The 13526-nt window shown below is 38.6% G+C and overlaps 1 protein-coding gene across 1 annotated transcript in view; it reads left to right on the top strand.

Moving 5' to 3' along the window:
• Positions 1-12204, top strand: part of LOC139938833 (uncharacterized) — a 30743-nt gene extending 18539 nt beyond the window's left edge. Inside the window, exons 7-13 of the mRNA XM_071934474.1 lie at positions 1659-1769; positions 3040-3141; positions 6130-6234; positions 9372-9467; positions 10470-10606; positions 11161-11428; positions 11948-12204. Coding sequence (XP_071790575.1) covers positions 1659-1769; positions 3040-3141; positions 6130-6234; positions 9372-9467; positions 10470-10606; positions 11161-11428; positions 11948-12204 — 1076 coding nt within the window. The remainder of the gene's footprint in view (positions 1-1658; positions 1770-3039; positions 3142-6129; positions 6235-9371; positions 9468-10469; positions 10607-11160; positions 11429-11947) is intronic.
• Positions 12205-13526: the final 1322 nt, after the last annotated feature.

Genomic DNA, 13526 nt, shown 5'->3' with positions numbered 1-13526 from the left:
GATAATAATGTTACAAAGTGCCTTGATTAAGCTGTAGGATTTGTGCTATACATAAAAATATAAACAAAATTATATTTAACTTTATTAATTCAGTGTAGGGTCATATATTTGGTTTTTGTTTAGGTTATAATGCTAATTTATAGACAGAATTTTCAATATCTTTACCAAGATAAATCCATCCAGGTTTTAGCAAGGCGGCGCGGGTACCAACCGCATCTCCCGTCTAAGCATTCAAAAGTTGACACCAAGGTCATTTGAATTTAAAAACCTCGCCTTGTGGTGAGTTTAGATTTTAAAGTGTTGTCAACAAACTGTTATTGACTCATCAACGGGATGGTAGTGAGGGGGGGGGGGGCATTTCAGACGAATAGGTTCCACAGCATGCTTACCACCATTCTCACCTTTATAACAAGAAAGAATCGGATGGAAATGCGCCCCCCCCCCCTCAAAAACAAATAATCGAAATAGGTACCAAAGTATGACACTACATAACTACTGCAATATTGTATATACACAGATATTATTGTTCATTCTATAATAAACACGTTGCCTTTGGATCGGGCACTTTAGACTAGAAAAGAGCGTTTGTAACCAGAAATGCAAGAAATGTCATTTTCTTACATCTTACGTTTGAGGGATACGTTTTATTGTTTTAAAATTATTACAGAGTGTGCATTGAAACTATATTTCTAACCATATGCATTTCATATAACGGTTACAAACGCTTTTCGAAGACCAACTCGACCGATCCAAAGCAAAGTGTTCCTTTAATCCTTAAAGCCATTATACACTTTTGGAAAAAAAAATGAAAAGAAAATCATCACATATTTACAATTAACTTACAGGGTTTACAGAAGGTAATGGTGAAAGACTTCTCTTGAAATATTATTCCATGAAATGCTGTAGGCCTACTTCTTGAGAAAACATTAAAACTATCAATTCTCGACAGCGAGAATTACGGATTTATTTAAAAACACATGTCATGACACGGCGAAAGGTGCGGAAACAAGGGTGGGGTTTCCCGTTATTTTCTGCCGACTCCGATGACCGATTGAGCCTAAATTTTCACAGGTTTGTTATTTTATATATAAGTTGTGATACACGAAGTGTGGGCCTTTGTACAATATTGTTTACCGAAAATGTCCAATGGCTTTAATAAATTGAATAAAGGAGCTTGTGCAAAATATCAGCTCAAAACGGTGGTCGCGTATTTGAGATATCGCCGAAGATCAAGAGCATGTAAACGCAGGAAGAATAATCTGTTGACCTTATTGACTCCACAAAATGGCCGACGGTGTAGGTTTCACGACATAAAAGGAAAATCGTGCAATTTCGAGGCATGTTTTGTGTGGATTATTATATTCTACCTTTACCGTAATGTTAATTTATTAACTATTTTTATCTTTCGTATTTCGCCTGTATATTGTAATACTTTTCAGAGTTGTTTATATTATATTTCCATGTATTTTTGTAAATGGTTAATTTTTAGTGTAATTTGTATACAACATAATATTTTTAGACACGCAAAACCAAAACGAATTTCACTGTACTAATATTTTTTTTTTTTTACAAGTGACAATAAAACATTATTCTATTCTATTCTATTATATTCTAACAAGTTACGTTCGAGAGATAGTTTTGTTTGTAAATTAATACAGAGTGTGCATTGAAGACGGATGAAGATTGTGCGCATGGCGGCTCGCTCAGTGACACCACATCGGCCTGCAAGTGCACTTGCACAGGGAATTGGTCAGGAAACACCTGTACTGGTGAGTATGATCTTCATCGCTTTTGGTGAGAAACATTGAAATGCTGACCATTAAGGGAAATTTTACTTAATGGTTTGGTTTGGATTTTGTTCACAACAAACGTTTGAATTAAAAAAAAATAAAACAAGAATGTTTTCTGAGGGTTGCAGTGCCCGTTTGCGAATGAATGCGGCGGCCAGAGATGCGGTTAGTACTCCTATGCTTAGTACCCGCTTTCACCTCGCAAAAACCAGGATGGGTCCGAAGTTCTTCTGAAGAAAAAGAAAAAAACCCTGACAGGCTTGTGTTGCTTCTCCAACCATAACCCTTTAGCTCCTCAGAGTGACACACCAAAGACCCACTTCAATTGATGAAATTGTGAAGGGAATCATATTGCAATGCTCCTTTTTCACAGCCGATAGAATTTACTGATGCACCATGCAATGTGTCAAAACTGCCATCTCTTTTGTAAACAAAACTCAAAATAACAATGAATTAATGCAGCAGCCCCTGGGCTGGCTGGGCTGCTGTACAGTCTCGGATGGTTTATAAAGCCACGAAACAAACTAAAGTAGAAAAATCTAAATGTTCAATCAATTTCACCATCTATGCTTTAAGAGGATACTTTCTGCCTCACTGCAGAATCTGAACTGTTAAAACCGACATCATAAGTATTGCCATTTAGATATAAGAAGGAATACAAATGTAGTCCTACGCCTTTAATTTAAACACCGTAGCAAAGAACTTGAATCCCCGCCGAACGACTTTGAATAATTATTAGGGATTGTCATTTATTGATATTAACTTCTTGCAGCCTAGGCTCCAGGCAATTTATGTTAACACATTTTTATTTATTTTATTCACAATTTAAGCTCGAGAAATAATTTTGTTAGTATATTATTAAAGGAACGTTACAGAATTGGTAAGAAACAAAAATCGTTTAAGATCACAGATTTACATAAAACTTACACGGTCTAATGATGATGATAGTTGAAAACATCTCTTGAAATGTTTCTGTCTGAAATGTCATATTTGATGAGAAATAAATAATCTAACTTCGCGTTTGGAGTTTATCGATCAGTGAGCGTTTTATTCATTTTTATTTTGGCATCGATGCAATGCAAAATTTGTAATCGGGTTCTCACTATTGTCTCATGACCCAGATGGCCGATCGATCTCAAACTTTTACAGGTTTGTCAGTTTATGTATATGGTGGATTACATAAAGTGCTTACACTGCCAGCAACTGTTTTGTTAGCAAAAACCAATTCTGTAACGTTCCTTTAATACAGAATGTGCATTGAAGACTGACAGCTGTGTGAATGATGGCTCGCTCAATGGCACAACTTGCACGTGTAATTGTACAGGGAATTGGAATGGAAACACATGTTCTAGTAAGTATGATCTTCATGTTTACATGTATGGACATACATTGGTAAAAACTCCAATATTCATGATCATAATAACCGTTGATGAGAAGCAACGAGCTGCTGGCCATTTTGAGAAGTTTTACTTGGTTTGGTTCGGCTAATTATTCACCCAAAACAATTGAATCTGATAAACCATGAATGCGTGACTCGTATCTTTAGTTTCTCAGCATGAGTCGATATTGAACTGTTGTCATAACTCCTCAGAGTGACACACCTAAGACCCATTCACACTAGCCCTAACTATGAATTGAATCTTGTTGAAAAACGGTGGCCCTATGGGATTGCACTGTTTAGTTTGGGTGGAAATGATCAGATATACCCAAACCTACAAGTGTAGTACTGTGTCTTCGAAATGGCTTAATGGCAGTGCTATTTTATCAACGTCAACATAAACCTTACTGATATTCCCTGATTCAATGTGTAACTAGTGTACGTCTGTTTCCCCAAGGGACTTTGAGTGACCAGAATGAGGTAACTAGTGTACGTCTATTGCCCCGAGGGAGTTTGAGTGGCCTGGGGTCGATTTCACAAAGAGTTAGGACTAGTCCTAACTTAGGACTAGTCCTAGGAGATATATAAATTGCATGGATAGTCCTAAGTTAGGACGAGCAACTGGTCCTAACTCTTTGTGAAATCCACCCCAGAAGAGGGACCTAGAAGAGGGCCGAAGGCCGAGGGAAATAGGTCGCTCTTCTGGTCACTCAAGCCCTAGGGGGAATAGACGTACACTATAGTCACCGAATTATGCCAGTCAATATGTATTTTATAACACAGCTCAGTCTTAAAAGTGAGATAAGAACAGAAATCTGGAAAAGAAAGTGTTTCAGCCCACCTCTTGCTTGTTCTGTATTCTGGTTGGCTGAAACACGGTCACGTGGGATGAACTAATAATATATAGTCTAGTGATCGCGCGCACTAGTCTTTGAAAATAGTGCCCGGTTACAGCGCCCTCTATTGACTTGAGCCGTGAACAGCAACTACAAAACTTCCTTTTTTTTCCATATTTCTGTTCTTATTTCACATTTAAGGACGAGCTGTGTTATAAAACAAAATATTGACTGGCATAATTCGGTAACTTGTGTACGTCTATTCCCCCTCGGGCCTGTGAGTGACCAGAAGAGGGACCTATTTCCCTCGGCCTTCGGCCCTCTTCTAGGTCCCTCTTCTGGTCACTCAAAGTCCCTCGGGGCAATAGACGTACACTAGTTACCTCATTGCCAGTCAATATGTGTGTAATAGGCCTATCTTTCGTTAAAATAATAAGTTTAAAAAAAAAAAGCAGTACCACACAAGACACTACAGCACCACACTACTGATTGTCTTTACTAACGAGGACCTACAGCGTCTAGTCTGTCGAGAAGGCCTTTAATGTCACGAAGTGTTGTTAAATATACTTTTGTTTCAGAGTGTGCATTGACTGGCTGTGAGAATAACGGTTCGCTCGATGAAGCAACTTGCACGTGTATATGCCCGAACCCGTGGACGGGAAAGACCTGTACTGGTGAGTACAATGTAATTCATCCTTAAAGTCACCTGGAAGTGGTATTTTTTCAAAATAAAGCTTTTGTCACTAATATATGTGTTTTGATGAGTGGAATGTAAATAAACAGTTAACTAAGGTTTTAAAAAATCAGTTCTGATGTTATTTACAAATTTAAGAGTAGACCCCGACCCGATAGGGCGCTGTTCGTGACGTCAATCGAGGCAGACTTTGCCTGTAATGCGTAGAGTAAACACAGTTGCAAAGTACATGTACGGACCAAGTCGTGAGTTTGTACGTTCAAAAAAAAATTGTTTTTGTTTTTTTCCGGCAATGCCGACCAGGTGTATTGCTGCTGAATGCAGAAAAACACTTTTTGAAATGTACCAACTCACGACTTGGACGTACATGTACTTTGCACGTGTGTTTACTATACGCATTGCAGGTAAAGTCTGCCTCGATTGACGTCACAAAAGGGGTAGGCGGAGTCAGCCCCCAAACATAGAGTAATATTTGTGTTACTTGAGCAACCTAAACTTTTAATTTAGATTCTCTCGTCGGTATCTTTATGAGTCAACACCAATGATGTCATCCAGTTTCTGCAGTGTATATGTGAACACCGTCAGTAATACTAGTAGTTTCCCCTGCAAACTGCCATTGCGGCAAAGAAAGATCAGTTTTTTTACAGAAAACCGGTGTAAACAAAAATGGTGGCCGTAATGTTCACCACCGTCATTGGCTTTAGAAGAGTTAATAACATATTCTAAAACCAATAAAATGAAGAAAAATAAACTTAGTGTAGGATTGTTAACGGTGGATAAATATTTAATAATCAAATATCACAAAGAACACAAACTTCATTGATATTTCAATTTTTAAATTGGTTAAAACCTCCTGTGCCTCGTAAGGATTCTTTGATGCCCATTGCACAAAAATTTGAACTGTTAAAAATGACACTATTTGAGTTGCCATTTTGATACTTAAAAGGAATCAAACTGTACACCGTCGAGTAACATTTTTGTTGTTTGAGCAACCTTAACTTTTAATTTAGATTCTCTCGTCGGTATCTTTATGAGGCAACACCAATGATGTCATCCAGTTTTTGCAGTGTATACTTATGTGAACACCGTCAGTAATACTAGTATTACCCTGCAAACTGCCATTGCGGCAAAGAAAGATAAGTTTTTTACAGAAAACCGGTGTAGACAAAAATGGTGGCCGTAATGTTCACCACCGTCATTGGCTTGAGAAGAGTTAATAACATATTCTAAAACCAATAAAACGAAAAACAAAAAACTAGGACTGTTGTCGGTGGATAAATATTTAATAAGCAAATTCCACAAAGAACACACACTTCATTGATATTTCACCACGAAATCTGTCAAATCTTATGATCGCTTTTGTTCACCAACATAGTTCGTCGGTGATTGTTAACGTTCGAGAGATGTATTATACTTTTTAATTATTTATAGAGTGTGCATTGGTTACCGGAGATTGTGTGAATGGCGGCTTGCTCAGTGACACATCTGCCTGCAAGTGTACTTGCCCAGGGAATTGGACGGGAAACACATGTGCTGGTGAGTATGATCTTCATCGCTTTGGGTGAGCAACATATTATTATGCTGACCATTTAGAGACATGCATTTTACTTATTATAATGGTTCGGTTTGATTTTTGTTCACAACAGTCATTTCAATCTGAGAAACAATGAATGCAAGCAGGAGTCGTTTCTAAGTTTTCTGAGGGTTGCAGTGTCCGTTTGCGAATGCTGCGGCCAGAGATGCGGTTGGTACCCGCTTTCATCTCGCAAACACCTGGATGGATTCGAAATTCTTCCCGAAAAAACCCTGACAGGCTTGTGTTGATTCCCCAACCATAACCCTTAAACTCCTCAGAGTGACACACCAAAGACCCACTTCAATTGATGAAATTGTGAAGGGAGTCCTATTGCAATGCTCCCTTTTCACAGCCGATAGAAACTTTACTGATAGTCCACCATGCAATGTGTCAAAACTGTCATCTCTTTTGTAAACAAAACTCAAAATAACAAGGAATTAATGCAGCAGCCCCTTGGCTGCTGCACAGTCTCTGGATGGTTTTTAAAGCCACGAAACAAACTAAAGTAGGAAAATCTAAATGTTCAATCAATTTCACCATCTATGCTTTAAGAGGATACTTTCTACCTCACTGCAGAATCTGAACTGTTAAAATTGAAACCATGTGTATTGACATTTAGATATCAAAAAGGAATACAAATGTAGTCCTACGCCATAATTTAAACACCATAACAAAGAACTTGAATCCCCACCGAACGACAATTGAAATAATCCACAATGAAATGTGTAAAATCTAACCATCTCTTTGAATAATTATCGGGGATTGTCATTTATTTATATTAACTTCTTGCAGCCTAGGCTCCAGGCAATTTATGTTAACACATTTTTTAATTTTATTCACAATTTAAGCTCGAGAGATAATTTTGTTTGTATATTAAAGGAACGTTACATAATTGGTAAGAAACAAAAATCGTAACACGGTCTAATGATGATGATAGTTGAAAACATCCCTTGAAATGTTTCTGAAATGTCATATTTGATGAGAAATAAATAATCTAACTTCGCGTTTGGAGTTTATCGATCAGTGAGCGTCTTATTCATTTTTATTTTGGCATCGATGCAATGCAAAATTTGTAATCGGGTTTTCACTATTCTCTCATGACCCAGATGGCCGATCGATCTCAAACTTCTACAGGTTTGTCAGTTTATGTATATGATGGATTACATAAAGTGCTTACACTGCCAGGAACTGTTTTGTTAGCAAAAACCAATTCTGTAACGTTACTTTAATACAGAATGTGCATTGGTTACCGGAGATTGTGTGAATGGCGGCTCGCTCAGTGACACATCTGCCTGCAAGTGTACTTGCACAGAGAAATGGGAGGGAAACACCTGTGCTGGTGAGTATGATCTTAATGTTTACATGTATGGACATAAATTGGTAAAACCTCCAATATTAATGATTATAATAACCGTTGATGAGAAGCAACTAGCTGCTGGCCATTTTGAGAAGTTTTACTTGGTTTGGTTTGGCTAATTATTCACCCAAAACAATTGAATCTGATAAACCATGAATGCGTGACTCGTATCTTTAGTTTCTCAGCATGAGTCGATATTGAACTGTTGTCATAACTCCACAGAGTGACACATCTAAGACCCATTCACACTAGCCCTAACTAGCCCTAACTATCCCACACCTCTTGCTTGTTCTGTATTCTGGTTGGCTGAAACACGGTCGCGTGGGATGAACTAATATACACATATTGACTGGAAACGAGGTTACTAGTATACGTCTATTCCCACGAGGGGACTTTGAGTGACCAGAAGAGTAGCCTTGCTCAAGGCAGTCGAATTATTCACTCCGAAAAAAGACCGCCGCTGTATAAAAACCCACCCGTATTCACTGTGCGTAACATCGCACGACACGATGCCCCCGTACACTATCCGCATGCGGAGGCCGTTAGGCCGACAGCCTTGTCGGATCTGTATCTTCCCGTTTTAATGTGTTTTATTGAAAAAATTCCAATAGTGGACGAAATTGGGGGGGCTCGAGGATATGCTAGTATGCAGCTCATGAATATGTATATCGTTCGTCAGACCTATCAGACAACACAGGATGTGAGGCAAATGAATTATTCATTTTGACGTCCAATCACGCACTTCCCTTATCACTACCTTTGGACCCTATCATGTGTCCGTGGTGGCGGTGTGTGAGGTAAACATGTCTCGTCTTTCGCGGGCATTATGGTAATGAGCTGACCGTGGGAACTCTTCGCTTATTATAGTAATGAGGTCAGTGGCTTCAACACAGATCCTACAAGGCTGTCGGCCTGACGGCCTCCGCATGCGGTTAGTGGTGTACGAGTGCGATGACTTGTGTGAACAGTATTCGTGCGATATGTGACAGTATGTATACGGGTGGGTCATTCGGTGTGATCGCACACACCATGTACAGGGTATACGGCGGGTGGGTTTACAGCTGCGTCTTTTCGGAACGAATAATGCGACTGCCTTGAGCAAGGCTACCAGAAGAGCGACCTATTTCCCGAGGCCGAAGGCCGAGGGAAATAGGTCGCTCTTCTGGTCACTCACAAGCCCTAGGGGGAATAGACGTACACTATAGTCACCGAATTATGCCAGTCAATATGTGTTTTATAACACAGCTCGGTCTTAAATGTGAGATAAGAACAGAAATCTGGAAAAGAAAGTGTTTCAGCCTACCAGAATACAAAACAAGCAAGAGGTGTGTTATAACACACTTCTTGCTTGTTCTGTTATAACACACCTCTTGCTTGTTCTTGCTTGTTCTGTAAACGTGACAGGTTTTGGTTGCTTTCTTAAATCCTATCACACATAACTCCCCAACGTGACTCGCCCACACTGCAAAAACTGGGGTGCTTAATTGACTTTCCTGGTATCTATATGTGACAACACCAACATGGTGTTATTTATCCCCGTTACTTTATCGTTGGTAAAATTAACACCGTGTCAGTGTTGTCACATATAGATAAAGAGAATCAATTGAGCACCCAGTTTTGGCAGTGCAAGGCCTACTTACAATATTGTCGAAATTGTGGAGGAAATCCCATTGCAATGCCGATAAAAACTTTATTGATGTTTCACCATGCAAAATATTAACATGAGACATTTATTTCCAGAGTGTGCATTGACTGAGTGTAAGAACGGCGGGACGTTCGATGCAACAACCTGCATGTGCACATGCCCGAAACAGTGGATGGGAATTATCTGTGCAGGTGAGTAGGATGTCTCTTATTATTTTACAGTTTAATAGATTGAGTTCCTTATTCCAAATTGGTGCATATTAAAATATTATCTGTTTCATCCTGATTGCGCAAGAAGAAAATACAAATAAATCTTCAAAATAATTTTAACGTTTGTACCCGATGAGAGTACTTCTGCCCCACTTCAAAGACCGGGGTGTTAAATTTTTTACAGTTTGGTTGTTTCAAACAGGAATCACAGGTACACCTTAGGGTGTTCATACAACCCACATTTCTACCGAACAGGTTGTTCGACGTGATAAGAGCATGGTTTTGAGCACTCGCTCCAACTGGTGGGGTTGCACCGAGATAAACATAGAATTTGACATATGCCATTTTCGACAGCTCAGGTTTGCGGACTTCGGCTTCTTTTCCCCTTATGTGTGAAGCCACTATAAGGACAGCACACGCTTTATAAATATCCGACAGCCAAATATGTTGTTTCGAAAACGACCACATTATTTGTTCTGAGCCTGCGGAGTTAAAACAAAAACTTCATTATGATGCTGAAAGCGATCTAAGAGCCAACCCGCTTTACGCGGGGTCACACAGGCCTCGACCCTCGATAACGAGAACTAAAAAGAGAACGATAAAAAATCACGCCCTTGATTAGTTGAACGAGCGTTGGCGTTTTCTGCGTGGAGCATTTCTACCATGAATCGAGGGCGTGCATTTTTACCGTTCTCGTTACCGTTCTCGTTTTCGTTCTCACGATAAAAATGCACGCTCGCGATTGGTTGAAATGCTCCACGCAGAAAACGCCACGCTCATTCAACCAATCGAGGGCGTGCATTTTTATCGTTACCGTTTTCGTTCTCGTTATCGGGGCCTGTGTGACCGGGCCTTTAGCGTCGTTATCGTTATCGTTTTCGTAATCGCTACAGTGTGATACAGCCTTTATGGACTGTGGTAATCCACGGATGTTGCCCAGGATGTTTATGTTTTCCTCCTTAATGTTTTTATTTCATTCTATAGAGACCAGACACTACGATTGCCAAGACTATTTAAAGGCTAACTCTAACAGTATGAATGATGTTTACACTATTTACACATCGAAGTATCCACAAGGCCTTCCTGTATACTGCGACATGAAATACTGGCCAGGATCAATAGTAAGTTCCTCCTCCATCAACAATTTTACAAAAAGAGATTTAGGAGCACATTTATATTCCAGTTGCTGAGAGTTGTCATGCTCAATATTTCAAAGAATGTGGTCTCTTACAAGAATTTGAATTAAACTCCTATAAAACGTCAAATAAATTGTTTAAAAAAACAACTGTGTTAAATTCATTATTTTATGTGTGAATATCTTTACGTCAACACGTCAACATGTGGCCGGGAGTCAATACCTGATAACATTTGAGTCCGCCAACTTCAAATCCGCCCCAAATTAAAGCGATTAGCAATTCATGAATACTCTCTTAACAGAGCCTCCCATTGTTTAATTTGCCACAAATTAAAAAACAATCGATAGGTTGATCAATACAATATTGTCCTTTTAAAGTATCCGTGTGAATACAACGTTAACAAATTAACACAATGTGGACCTATAATACGGTTACACAAGGTTTTTTTGTTTTTAAAAATGGTGTTTATCACCCCAATAATACCTTGGTAAAATTTGTTAATTAAGTTTGATGGTGCTTCTGTATTCTTGATTTTGAAGGTTATCCAGAGGCGTTCAAGAGGTGACTTGGATTTCACCCGCGGATGGGATGAGTACAAGAAGGGCTTTGGTGACCTGAGTAAAAGGAGTTTCTGGCTTGGAAATGAGAAGGTCCGTCGGTTGACTGAGGATCAAGACACCAAGTGGGAGATTCAAGTCACGGTTTGGAATTCGTCAAAGACTACGTGGAGTGATATAATTGGTAATTTTCGCCTCTCGGGTGAAAACTACACCCTTCATGTTGACGGTTCAGTGGACTGCGGAAACGGTAAGCAGAATCTTCCTAATTCAATCACCAGACTAGTATTTATGTTTATTCTGTGGACGCTGACCCTATCGAGATCCCGACACAATGCTCCTTACAAACATGAATTATAGGCAGAACCCACCACCATTTTCATAATCATTTTTGTTTAAACATTACTTTTAAATTTGAACAAAACTTTTCAAAAAATTGTTCCCAACCATCAATTCAACTAAGACATGTGCAAATCAAAATGTTGTTCCATTTACTTAGGTTGTGTGATTTTTTTCTGCAAATGGCTTAGCAGGATCTTTCTCATACAATCACTTTGCCCGTAGACTTATTCTTAATTTGACGAATTTGTACACTTGTTTCACGGACGCTTATTGATTGAGATCCCGCCATAACTCTCTTGATTACAAAAGCAACCCTTCAGACTTTCAATATTAGTTTTTCCGTAGTTCTACACTTTTTTTTCATCAGCAAAACCTGTTTTATTGTCTGTGAAATTTGCAAACCAATGTTGTTGCATCATTTACTCAGGTGGTGTGATTTTATCTGCGAATGGCATGCCATTCTCAACACACGACAGAGACAACGATGGCGAGAGTGGGAGGAACTGTGCCAAGGAGTCGGAGGGAGGCTGGTGGTTTAATGGTTGTGATGATGGAGAGGTTAATCTTAATGCTAAGTTTACAACTGATGGCGTTTCAAACATACCCTGTTTCCCAAATCATATTGAAAAAACCAGGCTTAAAATCAAACGCATGTCGGAAGAAACTCAAACATTCACACCCTAAAGCAAACCCCAAATTGCCATAGAATACTGATTTTTAACTTGATATTCCATGCGCTTTTCTGTTTAGAGCAAACCCATCGGAAATATAGAATGCTCAGTTCCAACAAAAGCCAACAGTCGCATCGGAATCAAAACAGCACTGTGAAGTATTTTTAGACTTCTATCAATGTATTGTGTTTGTTTGCATGATCGAAAACGAATCCCGTAGGTGACAGACGCGTCTGGATTTGTATAACAAAAAATACAAATCATCGGAAGAAGTGTTGTGTTGTATGATTAGCTAATTGTTGTCAAGTAATATGTTACGTAGGATTTGAAACTTTGCATGGTAGAAATACGATATACAAAGGTTTGCGGTAATACCATGTAATAACTATCTCTAATGAGTTGGGGTGGTTCTGAAAAGAACCATTGGTTTCAACTCCTATAAGTAATCTATTGTAATTTTTTATTAGAGCCAAAAGCTTCTATGGAGTCAGGGAGGGGGGAGGGTCAAAATCTCAAGTAGCTTACTATTAAACAAAAAATTGATCAAATATCTGTTTTTAATTTGAAGATTTGTTTATTTATTAATGTCATTATTACTATTCTCCGTACATTTCCCCCAGTTTATGGTTACAAATATTTGTTTTATAAATCACTAATTAACTTCATGGTTGGAAATCCTTATTGTAATCAGTAGTTTTAAAGTTTAAAAAGTAATAATTTCATAAAATTCAATTGGTGTATGTTGTGGTTTTTCGGACCTTTTAGATATTTAACCATTGTGAATCACTATTAAGCTTTTTTATTTTAGGTCTTTAAGTTCATCCTCAGCAAAACGTCATGTGTAATGAAGGGGAGTAGTTAACTAGTTAAATTATACCCGTTAACCCGGCCGGGGGGGGGGGTAAACAATTTAGCTCTGATTTTGAAACTTTTAAAACCCATCAACAAGTGGAAATGAATGACAGCATACATAATTAGTGAGGCTTTTGTTTCTTTGTATGCGACTCAATCTGATGTGAACGGTCCATAGGGATGAATATTCATTATGACGTATCAAACGCCATTCATAATTCAGTGTCATCCAATACTCGCGGGATGAACGCATTCAAATACAAGTGATGTTTGGAGTACAAAGGGTACAAGAATAATATACAAAATAAACAAAGCTTATAGTATTGGCTGCTCTCAGTGAAAAACAACAACCTGTTTGGGCTCAGAACAATGTGTATTGTTCACTTATTTTGCTCTTTTAAATGGACACTTGTCTTTTATTCGTAAAACGGAGGTAAAAATTCATTGCACTTTTAACTGCACCTTGTTGTTTGATGAATGCAC

Source organism: Asterias amurensis, chromosome 6 (genome assembly GCF_032118995.1).
Source record: "Asterias amurensis chromosome 6, ASM3211899v1".
Classification (NCBI taxonomy): domain Eukaryota; kingdom Metazoa; phylum Echinodermata; class Asteroidea; order Forcipulatida; family Asteriidae; genus Asterias; species Asterias amurensis.
Note: the sequence above shows the minus strand (reverse complement) of the source record. Positions and strands in the feature narration are given on the sequence as shown.